The sequence below is a fragment of the Rhinopithecus bieti genome, unplaced genomic scaffold, assembly GCF_001698545.2.
Source record: "Rhinopithecus bieti isolate Rb0 unplaced genomic scaffold, ASM169854v2 scaffold_14454, whole genome shotgun sequence".
Lineage (NCBI taxonomy): Eukaryota > Metazoa > Chordata > Mammalia > Primates > Cercopithecidae > Rhinopithecus > Rhinopithecus bieti.
Genome location: NW_016808228.1, coordinates 311,405 through 325,043, shown reverse-complemented (window position 1 = coordinate 325,043; position 13,639 = coordinate 311,405). Strand labels below are relative to the sequence as shown.

The following is a 13,639-nucleotide window of genomic DNA, read 5'->3' as shown; positions in this document are numbered from 1 at the left end:
CTCCTTGCAAGGTCCTGTTGACCCCAGCTCACACCTCGACCCCAAAGACTCATGCCTGGCAGTCTTTCCAATCATGCCTGCATTGCCACATCACTCCCTTGCCCCAAACCATCAGGGTCTCCCCTCTGCTGACTGAGCACAGTGGGTATCTCACCAAAATCTCATCCTGACCAATCTCTCCAACTACCTGTCCCTCTACTCCTTTTATTTTTTATTTTTTATTTTTTTTTGGGAGAGAGTCTCACTGTGTCACCCAGGCTGGAGTGCAGTGGCACAATTTCAGCTTACTGCAATCTCCGTCTCCTGAGTTCAAGAGATTCTCCTGCTTCAGCCTCCTGAATAGCTGGGATTACAGGCATACACCACCACGCCCAGCTATTTTTTGTATTTTTAGTAGAGACAAGGTTTCATCGTATTGGCCAGGCTGGTCTCGAACTCCTGACCTCAAGTGATTCGCCCGCCTGGGCCTCCCAAAGTGCAGGGATTACAGGCATGAGCCACCGTGTGCAGCCTCTTCTCCCCAATTTGTAAAAGTAGAGATAGGTCTTGCTATGTTCCCCTGCTGGGTCTTGAACTCCTAGCCTCAAGCCATCCTCCCACTTCAGCCTCCCAAAGTGCTGGGATGACAGCTGTGGGTCACTGTACCGGGCCCCTGCCCCCAATTTGTGTCCTGTTCACCCTTCTGGGAACATTCATTGACTGACATTTCTCAAAAATAAATGTTTGTTGAATGAATGAATGAATGAATGAAGAGGCAGGCAAAGTGGCGGGCGCTGTCTGGGTCTCCCCTCTCCCCCACAGTCAGTGCTAGGCCAGGTCCCCTTCCTCTCACCAGTGAGGCCAGGATGGAACCCCCAATCCAGGGGCTGAACTTGCGCTCCATGGTGCTGTTGCTGGCAATGAGTTTCAGTCGCATGCTCTGGGGTAAAAGGGGCTGGGGGAAGCAGACACCTAGGTTCTGGGAAGGGACAGGGCTTGGGGGACAGGGGGAAGACTTGGGAAGCCGCAGGGGCAGGGGTTCTGCTCTGGTGGACAGAACAGAAGGAAGGGCGTGGGAAGAATGGGGGACTCAGTCCTGGACAGCTGAGCCAGGACGGGCGTCCGGGGCTCTGGGTCAGGGGTGGGCTCCTACCGGTGGGGTCTTCTGGGAAAGCTCTCGATTGAGCCTGTCAGTGAAGCCCTGCAGCAGTGTGTTCCCGCCGGTGACAATGACACTCCCATACAGGCCCTGAGAGCAGGAGGAAGGAGTGAGCCACGGGGGACAGCCCCCCTACCCTACCTTCCCACTTCCCCTGGGCCCCTTTGCCCAGCCTCAGCTCCGGCCTGGCCTCACCGGGCGAATGTCAATGTCACACATGCCGATGCTGGTGGTCACCACGTGGCCCACACCCAACATGGTGTTCCCCGACAGGCCCTGCGGAGAGAGGTGACTGGGGCTGTGGGCCCTCTCCCCCTTCCCCCAGTCCCTGCAATCCTTCCCAGCCTCCCCCACGCCCCAGGATCCAAGGACTGCAGCCAGCACCCACCCCAGTCCTTGCCACACAGCCAAACCTTGACGTTCGAGGGATCAAAGAGGCCCTCGGGGATGCGGAGTCGCTCGGCGCCATAGTCTGTGTTGTAGCCATTGGGCATCTCGTAGTGCACTGTGGGCATTTGTGCAGCCACCCTGCCCAGAAGGGAGCAGGACTCTGCCTGGGGTGCTCAAGAAGGATCAGTGGGTGGACAGCACCAGAGTCCCCCAGCCCACCCCAGGAGTCCCAGTTCTACCCTCTCTCCCACCCCCCCAGCCCTGAGCCACACTCACTGTTCATCATAGGGGGAGTCTGAGACCTGCAACACGGAGGCCTGGAAGTCCTGGATCACCTCCTGAAATCCCAGCGAGGGTGATGAGGGCCTGGATTCCTCCTGAGCAACACCCCCCGCCCAGCTCCCCCTCCCTGCTCCACATCCCATACAAGACCCCTGCCTCGCCCCCATTCACGGCAGGGGAGGGGGCTTCAGGGGACTCTCTCCAGAGGCTCACATTACACATGTAGTTATGCCAGGACTTGGAGACCTGGGGGAGCTTCTCCTTCTTCTTCCAGTTTGGGGGGGCGCCCTCCCGGACAGGCTCCTGTGGGGGCACAGCGTAGGAACACCATTTCTTAGCCCACCCTGACCCCTACCCCACCTTCCTGGCACCGTTCCCAGCTCTGCAGCTAACTGGCACTGGAGGCTCTGCTGTGCTGCCTGCAAGGGGGGTTTCTCACCCTTTCCTGAGGGAGAGGAGAGAGAACGGGGCATGCTTCTCTCTCCGTGTGTGCCCTTCATGCAGTGGGTGCAGCTGATCTGGAGAATACCAGGAATACAGTGGTGACAGAATCTCCAGGGAATGGCCTCCTAGGGGGCCGCGATCCATGTGAGGGCACAGGACGGAGCTAAGCACACAGTGTCACTTCATACTCACAGCACCCTGGCTACTGCCTACTACCGTTCCACTTTACAGAAGAGGAAACTGAGGCCCAGGGAGCTTTGATATCATGCTGTTGGTCATACAACTCTTTTTTTTTTTTTTTTTTTCCCCAGACAGAGTCTCACTCTGTCGCCCAGGCTGGAGTACAGTGACGCAATCTCGGCTCACTGCAACCTCCGCCTCCAGGGTTCAGGTGATTCTTCAGTCTCAGTCTCCTGAGTAGCTGGGACTACAGGCATGTGCCACCATGCTTGGCTAGTTTTTGTAGTTTTAGTAGAGATGTGGTTTCACCATGTTGCCCAGGCTGGTCTCGAAGTGAGTTCAAAGCGATCTGCCTGCCTCGGCCTCCCAAAGTGCTGGGATTACAGGCATGAGCCACCACGCCCGGCCGGTCCCACAGCTCTTGCACGGCAGAGGCAGAACTTGAACCTGGGTTTATATTGAACCCTAGAACCCACCACACTGGCCCTCACACATCCTGCTGTCTGCTAGCTGATTCCATGACCTCAGCGTATCCCTCAGCCTGTCTGGATTTCAGATGCCTCACTTATAAAAGGAGAAACTGGAGCCAGGACCCACTGGGGAGCCTGCTGCTCTCTGCTCTGATATCTCGTGTGTCAGCGGGTTGACGGCCATGGGGCGAGTGGCCAGGACTCTAGTGGCAGCTCTGTGTCCCCAGAGGCCCCACCTTGGCTGCGATCATGTAAGGTGGGATGATGTCAATGGCCATCTCTTGGAACAGCTCCCGGCACTGCATGGAGATGAAGTCCCCTGCCAGAGGGGACTTGACGATGCCTGGAAGGAAGGCAGTGTCAGGATCTGGTCCTCCCGGTGTGCCCCTGCCCCCTGCCGAAGCCCCACCTTGCTGCAGGACGTAGCCGTCATGTACTGGAATGGCCGTGGTGTGGGTGGCCCCACTGTCCAGCACAAGGCCCGTGGACCGCCCGTTTGCAAAGCTGGCATCGGATGGGTAAGTCAAAGAGACAGCAGTGGCAAATGAGGGGCCTGGGCCCAGATCTGGTCTGATCACTCTCTGCTCTGCCAGGGTCCAGCTCATCCCCAGTCTGCACATCTCTCCTCCTGGTGATGACTCATCTCCTGGAGAAAGGCTCTGAGACCCCAGTTACTTCTTTACTTATTGTTTGTTTGTTTATTTTTTGAGACTGAGTCTTGCTCTGTCACCCAGGCTGGAGTGCAATCACTCACTGCAACCTCTGCCTCTGGGTTCAAGAGATTCTCCTGCCTCAGCCTCCCAAGTAGCTGGGACTACAGGTGCCCACCACTATGCCTGGCTAATTTTTGCACTTTTTTTTTTCTTTTGAGACGGAGTCTTGCTCTGTTGCCCAGGCTGGAGTGCAGTGGCACGATCTCGGCTCACTGCAAGCTCCACCACCGGGTTCACGCCATTCTCCTGCCTCAGCCTCCCAAGTAGCTGGGACTACAGGCACCCGTCACCGTGCCCGGCTAATTTTTTGTATTTTTACAGAGATGGGGTTTCACCGCCTTAGCCAGGATGGTCTCGATCTCCTGACCTTGTGATCCGCCCGCCTTGGCCTCCCAGAGTGCTGGGATTACAGGCGTGAGCCACCGCGCCCGGCCTAATTTTTGCACTTTTAGTAGACACAGGGTTTTGCCATGTTGGCCGGACTGGTCTTGAACTCCTGACCTCAAGTGATCTGCCTGCCTTGGCCTCCCAAAGTGCTGGGATTACAGGCGTGAGCCACTGTGCCTGGCCAGCCACAGCGCCCAGCCCTTTAATTTTGGTTGTGTCCTATAGATTCCCTGAAATTAGGGTCACTATCACCCCAGTGCATAGCACAGGGTTCAATGCAAGGCAGATCCTAAAAAAAGTCAGTGTTGAAGGAGTTCTTGGGAAGGGACTGCCGCAGTGTTCTACATGTCTCCCTCCTCTGTCCAGTTCCAGTGCCTGCTCTCTCCAGGGCCCAGTTCGCTGTCTGCTCAGCCTGATCCAGGGAACAGAAAGGGGCCGCTGATCTGGCCACCCCAGGCTCGGATGTGCTCAGTCTACTGGGCCTTCTGCACTAGTGGGGCGGAGGGAGGTGTCTGCCCACTGGGACACTGATCTTCAGAGAACCAGGTCTGATCCCCCAGCTCATCTCAGCTGAGCTCAGCACAGGCCCCACCCCTGCCCTCCACCCAGTCAGAGCAGCTCAGTCCAGAGGATACGCGGTGAGCACGGCCGTCTTGCATAAGAAGAAGGCAGGAATGTTGTACTGCTCGAACATCAGCTCTGTCAGCTTCTCCCGCTTGGCTCGTGTGTTCCACTGTGGAGAAAGTGCAGGAGGGGAGGATTCAAGAAGGGAAAGGCACAGACCCACATCCACGCACATGCAACCCAAACACTCACACATACACTCACGATCACACACACGCATGCATTCAAACACTCGCGCGCACACACACTACCTAAACACACATACACTCACGGTCATACACACATGCATTCACTTGCACAAACACACACTCAAACACACATACACTCACACTCACAGATACACACACATAAATACACATACATGCATTCACAGTATTCATACTCTCACAGTTACACGTGCATTCAAACACACTCGCAAACAAACACACGTATACACTCGCATTCACACACACAAACTCACACGCACTCGCACATACACATATATTCATACACACATGCATTCAAAACATTTGCACAGGCCAGACATGGTGGCTTACTCCTGTAATCCCAGCACCTTGGGAGGCCAAGGCAGGAGGATTGCTTGAACCCAGGAGTTCGAAACTAGCCTGGATAACATAGTGAGATGCAGTCTCATTAAAAAAATTTGTTTTAAAGTAAAGAGCTTGTGGGAATTAAAACTACATGAACAGAAATGAAAAACTCAAGAGAAGGATTGGAACATAAAGTGGAGGGAATATCTTGGAAACCAAAGGAAAAAGGTAAAGAGATGGAAAATATAAGAGAAAAGGGAATTAAATTAGAGGACCAATTCAGGAGGCAAAAAAATCCAAATAACAGAAAATCCCAAGAGAGAAAATGGAGAGAAATAAATAACTAAATAAATAATTTTTTTTCACTGAATTGAAAGACATAGGTTTTCAGAGTGAAGAGACGTACTAAGTGCCTAGAGCCATGAATGAAAATATGCCACATTGAGGATAAAGTAAAAACTCTATAAACTTTCAGAAACAAAAATATTACATCAGAGGATCAGAAATCAGATGGTTTCATCCTTCTTAATGGCAACAATATATGCTGGAAGAAGGACAATGGAAAAGTGCCTTCAAGATTCTGAAGAATAATGATTTCCAACCTGGCATGTGATACCTAGCTGAGCTATCAACTCAAGGTGAGACATACAAAGTCTCAAAAAATATACTTCTCATGACCTTTCTTTAAATTTTTTTTTTTAGATGCCGGGCGCGGTGGCTCACGCCTGTAATCCCAGCACTTTGGGAGGCTGGGGCAGGCAGATCTCCTGAGGTCAGGAGTTTGAGACCAGCCTGGCCAACATGGTGAAACCCCGTCTCTACTAAAAGTACAAAAATTAGCCAGGCGTGGTGGGAGGTGCCTGTAATCCCAGCTACTCGGGGTGCTGAGGCAGGAGAATCGCTTGAACCCAGGAAGTGGAGGTTACAGTGAGCCGAGATCACGCCATTGCACTCCAGCCTGAGGAACAAGAGCGAGACTTCGTCTCAAAAAAAAAATTTATTTTTTAGATTATTAATTTTTTTTTTTTTTTAGACAGAGTCTCACCCCATCGCCCAGGCTGGAGTGCAGTGGCATGATCTAGGCTGACTGCAACCTCTGCCTCCTGGACACAAGCAATTCTCTTACCTCAGCCTTCCGAGTAGCTGGGACTACAGGCATGCACCACCATGGCCAGCTAATTTTTATATTTTTGGTAGAAATAAGATCTCAGTATATTGCACAGGCTGGTCTCAAACTCCTGGGCTCAAGTGATCTTCCCATCTTGGCCTCCCAAAGTACTGGGATTACAGGAGTGAGCCACTGTGTCTGGCCTCTCATGACTTTTCTAAGGCAGTTACTGAAGGACCTGCTCCATGAAAACAAAGGAGTGAGTCAAGAAAAGCACTCAAGTACAGGAAACAGAACTTCTGACCAGGACAGAGGCAAAAGGATTCTATGAGATGATGGTGAAGGGAAATGCCAGCACAACAGGTCTGTCCCCGGGCAGAGGGCTACTAGTGCAAATTGGACTAGGTCAGTGGGCTCCTGAAGAAATTTCTTCAAGAAGATGAAATTGATAAAATGTCTAATGAAATTGATGTCTTGACAAAAGATATAATTGATGAATAATTTAGGGTTCACACTGTTAAGTAGATAGAAAACCAGACCAAATATAATCAAACACAGGGCCGGGGGTGGTGGCCTGCCTGTAATCCCAGCACTTTGGGAGGCCAAGGTGGGTGAATCACAAGGCCAAGAGATCGAGACCATCCTGGCCAACATCGTGAAACCCTGTCTCTACTAAAAATACAAAAATTAGCTGGGTGTGGTCGCAACACCTGTAGTCCCAGCTACTTGGGAGGCTGAGGCAGGAGAATCGCTTGAACCTGGGAGGTGGAGCTTGCAGTAAGCCGAGATCGCACCCCGGACTCCAGCCTGGGGGACAAAGGGAGACTCCGTATCAAAAAAATTAAAAAAAAAAAAAAAAAAAAAAAAAAATTGAACACATTTTTTTTTTCCAGTTCTAGGAAAACAAAAGTTGCACAAGAAAGGAAAAGGGGGCCGGGCGCGGTGGCTCAAGCCTGTAATCCCAGCACTTTGGGAGGCCGAGACGGGCGGATCACGAGGTCAGGAGATCGAGACCATCCTGGCTAACATGGTGAAACCCCATCTCTACTAAAATACGAAAACTAGCCGGGCGAGGTGGTGGGCGCCTGTAGTCCCAGCTACTCGGGAGGCTGAGCCAGGAGAATGGCATGAACCCGGGAGGCGGAGCTTGCAGTGAGCTGAGATCTGGCCACTGCACTCCAGCCTGGGCGACAGAGCGAGACTCCGTCTCAAAAAAAAAAAAAAAAAAAAAAAAAAAAAGGAAAAGGGATCATAGCGTATTGCCTGTCTCAGTCCTGATTAGCATACATAGTAATAAGAATGTAAATCTTGGGCTGGGCACAGTGACTCATGCCTGTAATCCCAGCACTTTGTAAGCTGAGGTAGAAGAATCGCTTAAGCACAGGAGTTTGAAGCCAGCCTGGGCAATATAATGAGACCCCATCTCTACAAAAGATTCTCTTAAAATTATTTCTAACTTAAAAACAGTATAAATACTGAATATTTATTTCTTTTAAAGTCTAAAATACAACTGGGCTGGGTGCGGTGGATCCCGCCTAAAATCCCAGCATTTTGGGTGGGCGAGGCGGGCGGATCGCTTGAGCCCAGGAATTCAAGACCAGCCTGGAAAACATGGTGAAACCCTGTCTCTACAAAAAATTTAAAAATCAGCTGGGCGTGGTGGCTCATGCCTGTAGTTCCAGCTACTCCGGAGGCTGAAATGAGAGGATCACTTGAGCCCAGGAGACCAAGGCTGCAGAATTGTGCCACTGCAATCCAACTTGGGTGACAAACTGAGCGGAGCCCCTGTTTTTGAGACAAAATCTCAAAAACAAACAAACAACAAACAAAACCCCAAACAACAACAACAACAACAACAACAACAGAACCCACTGTACTTAAAGGAGGGTAATAGAAATATGTTGTGGCATAGGCTGGGGAGGAAAAGAGAGCTAAGTGATCATTTTCTAAAGTGGAAAATTCATTGATAATATCTAAAACTAAAAACTCCACAGGCAGCAACTTAAGTGTAATATTAGAGATATGGAAGAAAATACCCCCAAAATTAGCTAAAAGGAGAAAACTGTTGCTTTTATAAAGAGGAATCTATAAGGATGTGGGTAAGAACGTTTTTTAAAATGCAGTTTAAAAATTTTTTTAGTTGTTATTGTTTTGATAAAAGAGATGGGTCTTGCCATATTGCCCAGGGTGGTCTCAAACTCCTGGGCTCAAGTGATCCTCTCGCCTTGGCTTCCCAAAGTGCTGGGATTACAGGTGTGAGCCCACATCCCCAGCTCACCAATGTTGACCAAAATAATAATAATAATAAGTTAAAAGGTCAGAAAAGTACTTGGAGGCTGGGTGTGGTGGCTCACGCCTGTAATCCCAACACTTTGGGAGACCAAGACGGGTGGATCACCTGAGGTCAGGAGTTCGAGACCAGCCTGGCCAACATGGCGAAACCCCATCTCTACTAAAAATACAAAAAGTTAGCCAGGCAGGATGGAAGGTGCCTGTAATCCTAGCTACTTGGGAGGCTGAGGCAGGAGAATCCCTTGAACTCGGGAGGCAGAGGCTGAGATCTCACCATTGCACTCCAGCCTGGGCGACAGAGTGAGACTCTGTGTCAAAAAAAAAAAAAAGAAAGAAAGAAATTAAAAAAGGACTTGGAGATGGAGAAGGGCAGCAGAGTAGATAGAGCGAGAAGAGAGCAGGAGGGATGAGAGCAGGAGGGATGGAGACTTAGCCAAGAAGGAAGGAAAGTAGTTGGGATGGGTGAGGGGAGTCTGAAAAGGGAAGGGAAGTGTCTGACAGCGGTGGCTTGAGGGGAGAGGAGGAGAGGTGGATGGTGGGAAGCAGGTGCAGTGGAGATCGGGGTTGGACATGGGAATGGAGGAGGCACTCACCGGGGCCTCGGACATGAGCACAGGGTGCAAGTTTGGCTCAGACTTGACGTGTTTGCTGTAGGTATGATCCAGGATGGCTCGGAAGCACTCCCAGTCCTCGACTGGGGCCAGAAGAGCAGAGTGGAGAAAGGCAAGAGGGCAGGCAGGGGTAGGGACAGGAAGAAAAGGAGGGAGAAAGGCCAAGCCCAAAGGGGGGTCAGTGAGTCCAGGTCCAGGGGAACGTCCCCCCTTCCCAGAAACCTGGTGGGCCCCTGGGAAGGGAATCCAGCGAGAAGAACCCTGGCAGCGAGAAGAACCCTGGGGCTGCAAGGAAGACTCCTTGGAGAGTGGGGGCTGCTATGTCCCAGATCGTGGGGAGTGGGCTCCCTATCTGTCAGGAGGTGATGGGTGGGGGCCCCTTACTCATGCCATTCTTGAGGGGCGACATGACCTCCGCTCCATCCCGAGGCACGTGCAGGGCATTGGTGTCGATGTGGAAGATCTTCCCTTTCTTCTCTTTGTCCCCCTCCAGCTCCAGCCCGCCCCCCTCCTCCGCGGCCAGCAGCCCCACCGTGGTGGGGAAGTCAGCCTGGTGGGGAAGGGTTGGGGGAAGATCGGCAGGGAGAGGGGTCACCGTCTTGCCCCTGTCCAGTCCCGGCAGGGTCCTCAGCCCGCCCCTGGGTTTATTCCCACATTCCCGCTCAGCAGAGTTTCTGGGCGATCTAGGAGAGCCCTGGGTCACTGGAAAGCCTGAAGAAGGGTCCGGAGCCCCTGGGATTTAGAGAGGAGACTGGAAGGCTCACCTTGGGACAGTCCTCCCCAGCGTACCCAGCGCGGACTGAGAAGGAGCCAATGTCAAAGACCAGCGCCCCCACCTCATCTGTGAGGGGAGACAGGCCTGTAAGGGGACCTCCCCCCAACTCTCTCCCGCTAGGTAGTTCCGAGAGAAAGTCAGGGCAGAGCCACAGTCTCGCCACCTTCAACTCCAGTCTGGGGCCGGTGGGAACTGGGCCTGGAGTCCGAGGTCCTGGGACTGGGGGTGGGGGCATCATACCGCCAGGGTCCCTTCTTGCCCACTGGCCTTGCTCAGGCCACCCTCCCGACGGGAAAGGAAGGGGCCGGGGCCAGGTGGAGGTGGGTTGCAAGGTAGAGAGGTTGGGCCCGGTGCGCTCCAGGACGGTGCGCAGGGGAGGCGGGAGACCCGAGCCTGGGACTGGACCCGTTCATGCGCGGAGGTGACAGGCCCCGGGGTGCCCAGAGCTCGGATGGATGGCGCAGGTTCGGAACGCAGGGGGCCAGAGGCTCGCTCACCTCCGCCGTAGACGCCCCCGCTCATAGTGCCCTCTGCGCTGCTACCGGCCCGTGGGCGGCGGCGGGATCAGCACCGAGGTGGCCGGACAGCTCCCGGGATCCCTGGCGGGGCGGGGCGCGCGGCGACCAATTGGGAGGCCGGATCCCCCGCCCCCAACGGCGCCGCCGATTGGCTGCCAGACGAGACAATGACCGGACCGGGGGCCGCTGATTTAAAGGGGAAGATACCCTCCGTTAGGCGACCAGGAGGAGATGGGGCAGGGGGCGCCTAGCAGGGACTTAGAGACCGTCGCTAAGGAACGGGCAGCAGAGAGGACAGCAGGGAAGAGGCGGAGACCAGGACTCTGCAGGACGACTGATGAGGTCCCTACCCCCTTGCTTTTTGTTTTTATTAATTTTTTTGGTGGAAACGGAGGTCTTGTTACGTTGCCCAGGCTGGTCTCGAACTCCAGAGCTCAAGCGATCCTCCTCAGCCTCCCAGATAGCAGGGATTACAGGCAGGTGCCAGCACTCCTGGCTAATTAAAAAAATTTTTTTATGGAGAGAGGGTCTTGCTCAGGTTGATCTCGAACTCCTGGCCTCAAGCGATCCTCCCACCTCAGCCTCTCAAAGTGCTGTGTCCGACCTCTACCCCCTTACTTTTTAAAGCAAGACTGGGGAGAGAGCTCCACTCCCCAGAAGGGTCATCTATCTTCAGGCTGCTCTGAGCCAGGTTCTGCCACACCCAGGCCTAAATGGAATCGCCGGGCGAGGGAGGGAAGGGAAGATTAAGAGAGGGACCAGAGGGAGTGGGGGTGTGTCTCCATCTCTCTCTGTTTTTTCCTTTTTTTTTTTTTAAGAGACTGGGTCTTGCTACCTTGCCCAGGCTGGTCTTGAACTCCTGGCCTCAATGTCCCAAAGTGCTGGGATTAAAAGCATGAGCCACCTTGTCCAACTTCCCTCCTTTGTCTTTCGCTGGCCCCTCTTTTCCTTGCCTTGCTCCGCCCCCACCCCCACCCCCCCAGTACCTGGGCCTTATACATGTGTACACATGCTTACGCACATATACATACGTTCACACACAGACATTCAGCCCACCTGGCTTTAGCTTCTTTTCTCCATCTCTCTCTCTCTTCAGCGCCTGTTTTCCTAAGGAGGCATTTATCAACAAGAGGGTTTTTGTTTCTTTTCTTTTTGAATTGGGGTCTTCTGTCACCCAGGCTGGAGTGCAGTGGCACGCTCACAGCTCACCATAACTTTGAACTCCTGGGTTCAAGTGATCCTCTCGCCTCAGCCTCCTGAGTAGCTGGGACTTACAGGTGCACACCACCACACCTGGCTTTTTTTTTTTGTTTGCTTGTTTTAGAGAAGGGCCCTCACTATGTTGCCCAGTCTGGTCTCGAACTCCTGGCCTCAAGCGATCCTCCCACCTTGGCTTCCTGAGTCATTGGGATTACAGGCGTCAGCCGCAGCGCCGGACTAACAACAGGGTTTTCTACTGCTTGGGTCCCAGGTTCTTCTGGGCTCCTGGCACCACAGTTTTGGTAGCAAAGGCAAAGGAGCAGCTCTGACAACTTGGGGTAGCTGAGGGACTCTTATGTGAGGGTGCGTGTGTCTGTATGTATGTGTCTATGTATGTTGGTGTATGGGTGCATGTGTGTACATATGCACATATGAATGCTTGTGTGTGTTGAGTATGTGCCCGTCTCATACTCAAGAGTATGGGGCGAGGGAGCTTTGAAACCAGAGATAGCACAGGAAGAGGATACTATGTGAGGTCCGCATGCCCCTGAAGGTTCTCTGCTCACCACATGCCCACCCTGGAAGAGACTCCACCCCTCCCCGGCCAAAGGACAGATGGCTTGAGCTGGCTCATGGATTACCTACTGATGACGGTGGCATTTCAATGCCTAGGGTTGGTTCCAAGTTCAGACTTGGATTCTAAGACTGAAAGGGTCCAGGTTTCAGCGGGAGTGGTGAGCTGTAGGGGAGAGGGCTGACTCAGGACCTGAGAGAATGAGATTTTTCCAGAGTGACCCTAGGTCAGTCCATTGAGGCCTGGAGGAATTGAGTGGATCTCTTAAAGTGCTTACATTTCTTTTTTTCTTTTTAAGCCAGGGTCTCACTCTGTCGCCCAGGCAGGAGTGCAATGGTGCAATCTCGACTCACTGGAACATCTCCCTCCCGCGTTTAAACAATTCTTCTGCCTCAGCCTCCCAAGTAGCTGGGGTTATAGGTGCGTGCCACCACTCCTGGCTTTTTTTTTTTTTTTTTTTTTTGTATTATTTTTAGTAGAGACAGGGTTTCACCATGTCGGCCAGGTTGGTCTCGAGCTCCTGACCTCAAATGAATGACCCACCTCTGCCTCCCAAAGTGCTGGGATTACAGGCATGAGCCACCATGCCCAGCCAAGTGCTTGCATTTCTTATCGTTTTAAAATGCTGAGGTGAGGATGAAAGGAATGTTGGGGTGGAAAGTGATTCTGTTCATCTTATCCCTCTCCTTTTGTTGACATTTAATGATGTTGCCTCACTTACTCTGAAGTTTACCTTGCCAATTCCTACTATCCCTTCTTTCCTCCCTACCACTCTAACTATCTCAGATTTAGAAACTCGCTCAGGCAGGCCATGTGGTGGCTCATGCCTGTAATCCCGGCACTTTGGGAGGCCGAGGTGGGAGGATTGCTTGAGGCCAGGAGTTTGAGACCAGCCTGGGCAACACAGAGACCCCATCTCTCAAAAAAAAAAAAAAAAAAAAAAAAAAAAAAGAGGAAAAAAAAAAACTTCCCCTTTTTTGCCTGGAAATGGTGGCTCACATGTGTAATCCCAGCACTGTGGGAGGCCAAGGCAGGCGTAACACTTGAGGTGAGGAGTTCAAGACCAGCCTGGCCAACATTGTGAAATCTCGTCTCTACTAAAAATAAAAAAAATTAAGGCCGGGCGAGGTGGGTCAAGCCTGTAATCCCAGCACTTTGGGAGGCCGAGACGGGCGGATCACGAGGTCAGGAGATCGAGACCATCCTGGCTAACACGGTGAAACCCCGTCTCTACTAAAAAATACAAAAAACTAGCCGGGCGAGGTGGCGGGCGCCTGTAGTCCCAGCTACTCGGGAGGCTGAGGCAGGAGAATGGCGTGAACCCGGGAGGCGGAGCTTGCCGTGAGCTGAGATCTGGCCACTGCAGTCCAGCCTGGGCGACACAGCGAGACTCCGTCTCAAAA

At 52.7% G+C, this 13,639-nt stretch overlaps 1 protein-coding gene across 1 annotated transcript; it reads right to left on the bottom strand.

Moving 5' to 3' along the window:
- Positions 1-445: 445 nt before the first annotated feature.
- ACTL6B (actin like 6B) lies at positions 446-10,573 on the bottom strand. Its single transcript, XM_017886174.1, has 13 exons — positions 10,442-10,573; positions 9,934-10,010; positions 9,554-9,719; positions 9,152-9,252; positions 4,640-4,737; positions 3,314-3,408; positions 3,141-3,247; positions 2,024-2,113; positions 1,805-1,866; positions 1,552-1,666; positions 1,334-1,414; positions 1,133-1,228; positions 446-919 (listed from the first exon to the last, which is right to left on the bottom strand). Exons 1-13 carry the CDS (start codon positions 10,464-10,466, stop codon positions 710-712), a joined length of 1,323 nt encoding a protein of 440 aa, XP_017741663.1. The 5' UTR covers positions 10,467-10,573; the 3' UTR covers positions 446-709.
- Positions 10,574-13,639: the final 3,066 nt, after the last annotated feature.